The 6,711-nt window shown below is 49.1% G+C and overlaps 1 protein-coding gene across 1 annotated transcript; it reads right to left on the bottom strand.

Moving 5' to 3' along the window:
• Positions 1–248: 248 nt before the first annotated feature.
• On the bottom strand, positions 249–5,319 carry LOC125553080 (uncharacterized). Its single transcript, XM_087519115.1, has 9 exons — positions 4,630–5,319; positions 3,842–3,963; positions 2,448–3,715; positions 2,074–2,322; positions 1,830–1,990; positions 1,550–1,629; positions 1,313–1,460; positions 938–1,087; positions 249–845 (listed from the first exon to the last, which is right to left on the bottom strand). Exons 1-9 carry the CDS (start codon positions 4,954–4,956, stop codon positions 603–605), a joined length of 2,748 nt encoding a protein of 915 aa, XP_087375241.1. The 5' UTR covers positions 4,957–5,319; the 3' UTR covers positions 249–602.
• Between the last annotated feature and the right edge of the window lie 1,392 nt (positions 5,320–6,711).

Below are 6,711 nucleotides of genomic sequence, written 5' to 3'. Positions count from 1 at the left end.
CGACTACTCAAGCAGCCACAGTTTCTCTTGTCGCTGCACACCTTCGGTTATTATTAGGCGAAAAACTTTGCAGTTTGCACTATAATGAACTGTTCTTCTCTACAGTCTGAAAAGATCAACTCAGATTTGGTAGTATCTTCAGACTTCAGTGTCAGAGAGAGAGAGGGCAGGTAAACAGTGCCTGAATCTGAATGATTGTTCAGGATGGCATCCAAGGAGAAGACAGCAAGTAACACAAAAGCAAAAGGTTGAGAGCAATCGATTTCATTCCAATCCTGATGCACCATGAAACCATACATTCATTCCTCATAATCGTAGAATGCTGCACCCAAGGCCAGCAAAGGTTAGATAGATCTACAACTGCTACTACAAAACTACAAAAGCAACTCCTAATTCAATTCAATTAGCATCAACAACAGCATCAGACATCTCTCGCCCTGCACACACACATGAGCAGAGCAACCCAAGCCAAGCACCCACTCAAGAATCCTTCCTACATGAGCAAGCCAAGCCAAGCACCCACCAAAGAATCTCCCCCAGTCCAGATGCCACAACCAATCGTCAGGAACTGTACAGAGACCACAGACGGCTGGCTGGATTGCCTAGTCGAAGCTCGAGGACCGGCTCCAGTACCCGCCGTCCGCCGAGGTGTCTGCGGTCCGCTCCGTGCTGCACCGCGACAGCGTGTCCTCCTCCTCATCCACGCCCAGCAGCGCCAGGTTCAGATGGGACTGCATGTTTGAGCGCGGGGTCATCGCCTCCTCGTCCGACACGTCCGAGCCTGCGCACATCTGCGACCTCGCCCATTGGACTGTCTCATCGTCCCCCTCCAGCAGCTTCAGCACCTGGGTTCGCGTGGACAAAGTTTAGCCAAGTCAGATATCTGGGGCAGCATGGTTTTCATGAGATATTGGTAGTGTTTTATATGCGTTCTTACTAGCGGCATTTCAGGTCTGGAATCAGAAGACGTCCTCGTGCACAGCGAGGCGGCGAGTGTCATCCTCTCCATCTCGTCACAGTCATAGTCGTTGCCCAGAGCCGAATCCACCAGCTGCTTGATCTCCCCACTTGAAAGTAGTGGCCTTGCCTGAAATGAAAGCAAGTGCGAAAAATTAGGAAAAGGGAAAGCAGATCTCACTTGTGCACCGCAAGAGTGAGTATGAAGTCAACAAAGAGAAACAGAGCAAGTGCAGCAACAGCCTAGTGCCATTTTTATATATGTATGTGCAGCTACTATCTTGTTCTCAGAGCATGTTACTGTTCCGATGAACCAGCTAGGCGTATAAATCGAGTGAGGGGGTACTCTACTCACCCATCCAACCAGGCTTTCCTGGCCCTTCGCACATCCTGTTATAATGGGTTTTCTCCCTGAAATTATCTCCAGCAGCACAACCCCAAATGCATACACATCGATTTTCTTGTTCACCTTCCCGTGCGAAAAATATTCAGGTGCCATGTACCTGTCGCAGCAGTGATTTGTTTAGACACTTCACATTTCATAAAACATAAAAGTGGCAACAAACATATATAGCTCAGAGATGATACTCACCCAAAAGTTCCTGTGATGTCAGTGCATGTTAGGTGAGGGGTTGAAGCTGAAACTTTCTTTGCCAACCCAAAATCACACAGCTGAAATTTTAAAAACAGAGACGATGTCACGACCAGAGCAGAATTTGACAAGTTACAGGCTAACCACAATTCATCCATCACTGCTTACGCATTAAGGCACTTGCATATATAATATATATTTTAAAAGTAGTTACTGCAGAAAAGAGAAAAGCAGAGTATTTTCTCTTGGTACTTGCAAACAGATCTCTGAATATTTATACCTGGGCCTCAAAATCCTCTGAGAGGAGGATGTTTGCAGATTTAACATCTCCGTGAATCACAGACTCGGTGACACCACCATGATGCAAAAATTCAAGCGCCTTTGCAATGTGAATTGCTATCTTATTTCTCTTTTCCCAGCTAAGGCTATGCTCACACTTGCCTGAAGAACAGTTACAGAATATTAGTCCACTTAAAAAGAGGGTTGGGGATGGGATAGGTCGCGTATTTCATCATGATGCTTACCATGAAGCGCTTTGTCTAAGCTTCCCTGGTGCATGTAATCGTACACCAACACAAGGAAGTAGTTATCAAAGCTGAATCCCCTTAGTGAGACAATATTCTCATTTTGCAAGCTGGTTACAGTCTCAATTTCCGTAATAAACTCCTGAAGTGCATCAACTGAAGGTTTCAGAATCTTTGCAGCATACAAGGTGCCATCATTTAATTGTGCCTTGTAAACGTGGCTAGTTCCTCCCTTCCCAATCAACATATCTGCAAAAGAAGATTAGCTTTTAGTTTCGCAGAAAACATATCTGTATTAGTGAAAGAAAATCGGGTTCCAGTTTTGCTAAAACAAACGTATATAATAGAGCAATGTAGATGCCAAATAGAATTACCTGGTGAGAAGTTTGATGTAGCAAGTTTCAGCTCCTCATAACTAAACAGCCTACATACTGAAGAATACTCTTCTTGAAGAGATCCCAGTTCACTGGGAGGCCATGCCACATCATACAAAGAGAAAGAAAATATAGATTCTGGCTCAGCAGTGGAAGTGGAATCACATTCTGAATCACCACGCAACCTCGGACTTGTATCAGATTTCAAGGATTTGTTGTCCGGGTGCACAGAACTGTAACGGCTTGGGAGCCTCATCGCCCATTGAACCATGGACACTTTGGCCCACTCAAAAGATGAGGTTCTTTCATGGTGGAAGATTCTCCTTCGCAGGCGGCAGCGGTCAGACCTTCCTTCGATCAGCCTTCTCAGAGACATTGGAGAACTAGTAGGGGTTTCCTTTTGCAAATCCTCAGGTTCTGTAGATACTGCGGAAGAAGAACGTTCGGTGGCACCCATGGAAACCGAGCCATCTCTCTTATCAGCAGATGTTTCAAAGCTCAATGGAATATCACTGGAGAAACTACTGCTCCGCCTGATGGCCCTAAACACACTTCTTACACCAACAGAGCGCTTGGATCCCCCAGAACTCCCACCTGAATGTCCACCATTCTTTGACAGCCGGCAGAACAGATCCCCATCATCTTTGTGGCCTGAACTCGAACGCTTAGAATCATTGCTGCTCCTGCCTGAATTTCCATTCCTCGGGGGCAATAAGCAAAACAGATCGCCATCCCCTTCGGCTGGTGGCTCAGTCGAGTCAATTTCTTGCCGACTCGAAGTACTTGCAACTGAATGGTCACTCCTCTCCGGCAACACACAGTACAGCACACTGGCACCCTCGCCTGGTAGATCGGCGACCACATCTTTCTGGTCCATTGTTGACCCTTTGTTCCTGTCAGAAGGATCTGCTTCAGTCTGAACCTGTTCCGCCGTGGACATCTCAGCAGGTTTCACACTCGATGGCTGATGTTCTTCCTCTGGCTGACTGCCCTTTGCACCAACATCATGCTGTTCTTCGTCGGCGGCGTCGCCATCTTTGCTCGGTTCATCACAAGGCAACTCGCTCTCTTCTTTACCCTGCTGACTGGCACCGAACGGCAGCACACAGTACATCTCATCATCACCACAGCCAGGAACATCCGCCGACACCTTGCCGGAGTGAGCATTCGATTCTCTACGGTAGACGATCTTGCCGCCATTGACGGCGAGCACCGCGCACTTTGCCGGCAGCTTCTTCGCGCAGTACTTGGCAACCGACAGCGAGGACCTGGCAAATGAATCCGAAGCAAAAGTTCAACGACAGTGGGTGGTAATGATTGGGTGGAAAAAGTTGAGGAACTCGATAGTGGCAAGCACCGAGGATCCAATGCTTCCGTGATGGTGGGGGACTTACCCGATGGTGCGCTTCCTCTTGGTGATGCCCAGGACAAGCTTGGAGGCCCCGAACAGGGTGGCCTCGCGAACCAGCGCCTTGCGGACCGACGAGCCCTTGCAAATCTTCACCTTCAGATTGATCTGTTCATCACATCGCACAAGGGGAAGTTCGTTACCACGCTGAAGTTGAGCAACTGGTACTAGATGGCAAATTCACCAGTAGATCAGTGTGGTAACCGCTTTAGAACGGAACAGGGGCAAAAATTCTGCAGCAGTTTGCTATGGGGGGACAAATCGGCAGGATTTTTATTTTTACAGAAGGAAATCCATGAGAATGAGGAGTAAAAAAAAAAGAATCTTTGCAGCATGGGTCAAGACGATCTGATTAGAATACACCGCGATTACGCACGCTGGATGGATGCTACTGCTAGTCGATAATAGATCCAAAAATGGTGGAGGAAGAACAGCCCCCGGAAATCCAACTTGGCATGGAGAGGAGATTTCTGTGGAGAATCTATTGTTGAAGCCAAGAAATCAGCCGAGAAGATAGCATTTTGGGTGGCACAGCACCCGGAAGAATCGCCGAAGAAGAAAAGTTGTTAAAATCCAAACCTCCGAGACGCGCCCACAGGAAATTATACTACTGCTCCAAGAGATGGAGCAATTAATGGCGGGCGAAGAATAAAGGGGGAAGGCCGGAAGGGGGTTCACATGCTTGGTTGCTGGCCAATGGCGACCAACTCCCATCCATCCAACTCCTTTTACAGCGCACGCGGCAAGCAACGGTTGAAAAGGGAGGGGGCTGACCTGCTTGAGATTGCAGAATCCCTCGTAGACGGCGAGCATGCCGTCGAAGTCCACGGCGGCGGCGGCCTCGGCCGCGGAGGCGAGCACGACGTGGACGGCCACGACCCGGTCCCCGGCGGCGACGGCATTGACGAAGGCCCACGTGAGCAGCGCCCGGCTCTCGGCGTCCGCCCGCACGCCCACCACCACCGTGCCCCCCTCGCCGGCGCCGGAGGGGCGCGCCGCCTCCTCCTCCTCCTCCCCCGGCCCGCCGGCGCTCAAGTCCATGGCCTCCTCCTCCGCCGCCGCCCTCTGCTGCTGCTGCTGCTCCTTGGTGGACACCTTCATGTCGAGCGTAGCGTGGCCTATCCGGTCAGGCGCACGCCTCCATGGATGCCCGAGCCGTCGCCGCCTGCCGCCTCGGTCGCCGGGGAGGCTCTGTGCGTGCCGTTGGCAGGTTGCACCCTCCCTCTCCTTCTCGGCAACCGTCTCCTCCCTCTCGCTGTGGCCTCGCTTGCCGTGCCTCTTTGTTCCGTTGCTCGGTGGCCACTGCGGTGCGGCCCTTGTCTCTCTCTCTCTCTCTCCTCCGGGGGCGGGGGCGGGGGCGGGCGGTCGTGTTGGTTCGTGCAAGCTCTCGTCCTCGTCTCGTGGCGTGGGCGTGGCCGTGTGGGTTAGTTTGGTTTGGGCTCTGCTTTCTGGTTTCTCTCTCCCACCCCACCATTTGTTTAGTACTAGCCGTCTGGCAACTGCCGCTCTTTTTATTTCCCTTTTCTTGCCGAATATACCCGTTTTTCCTTCACTGCTTTTCTTTTCTTTTTTAGACCAAGTGCCGCTTTTCTTTCGAGGCACATAAATCTTTCTTTAGGGACCAGAATGTCGATTTTCTTGGATAGTCTTTTTGCCGACTGATTTTTATTCACACTACTTTCTGCAGATATATGTAAAATGACTAGATAAGGTAAATGGGGTATCTAGAACTCATTTAGATGAGATATAATTTGGTCTCATTCACTTTAAAAACAAGAACGGATACAACCCACATCAGCACACACGCATCTTATAGCAACACATCCAATGGCTATAAAAGATGAATAAGACCAAATTATATCTCATCTAGATGAGTTCTAGCAAAACTATAAGGTAAATGTGCGGACCCTTTCTTTTTGGCCAACCGCTTTTTTACTCGCATCGCACAGGTAAAAAAAGAGATGCTTCATGCCGGTCTGTACAGCATACCTACGCTGGAATAACTTTGTTCGCTGTCAACTTTTTTGCTTCGCTTTGCGCGTGTGTATTTGCAGGGTGCCACTTGGGCTGTAGTCTGTATAGAACAAGGCTGTACTAGCAATAGCATGCATCGCTGGCAAATAGTGGCACGTGATTAGGATTATCATTTTTACCAAAGCGGAAAAGCCCGCGCTTTTGATTTGGTCATCATCATCTGTGACCGGCTGCGGAGTAGTATACTACGTACAGTACGCTGTCTTGTGCTGTGGCCTCCATTATTACTGCCCCTCTCGCTTTCACCCTCTTCTTTTTCCCTTTGAGGAGGCCGCCTCCTACTAGTACTAGTCGTAGTAATTACTGCGGCTGCTCCGTAGAGTGAATCAAGACTTGGCCAGCTCATTGATTACATCGCTGTCTGAAAAATCTCAGAGAAGCCATCGGCACATTCACGCCACGCATGCGTGTGTGGATAAACAATATTACAAGGGATTTCCTTCTCGGCTTTTTTTGTTGTGGTTTATGTATTCTTTTTTTCCTGGATCAAGTTGCCCATGATGCATGCGCTGCCTGATTCGGCAGCCGGCAATAATAATAACTCCAGTGCCAAACAGTGTGGACGAGCACACCAAACTAAGCTCTGCCAGTTGCCATTACTCCACCCGGCGCATAGGTCAGATCAGATGCAGATTCATCCGGGAGATTAACAACACTTTTTAGGCTAGTCATAGTGGTAGTAACTTTGTTTCAAAAATAGTGGTAGTAACTTAGGTACTAACATAGCGCACCTCGAAAATCTTTTACTTATGTGGCAAGTAGTTAATGAGAAGTAGTAACATACTCTTTTCATTCCATAATGTAGTGCTTCCTCTATCCTCG

The sequence above is a fragment of the Triticum urartu genome, chromosome 4A (genome assembly GCF_056163025.1).
Source record: "Triticum urartu cultivar PI428250 chromosome 4A, HENAU_Tu73, whole genome shotgun sequence".
Classification (NCBI taxonomy): domain Eukaryota; kingdom Viridiplantae; phylum Streptophyta; class Magnoliopsida; order Poales; family Poaceae; genus Triticum; species Triticum urartu.
The sequence above is the reverse complement of the archived record's forward strand: the minus strand, read 5'-3'. Positions and strand labels throughout refer to the sequence as shown.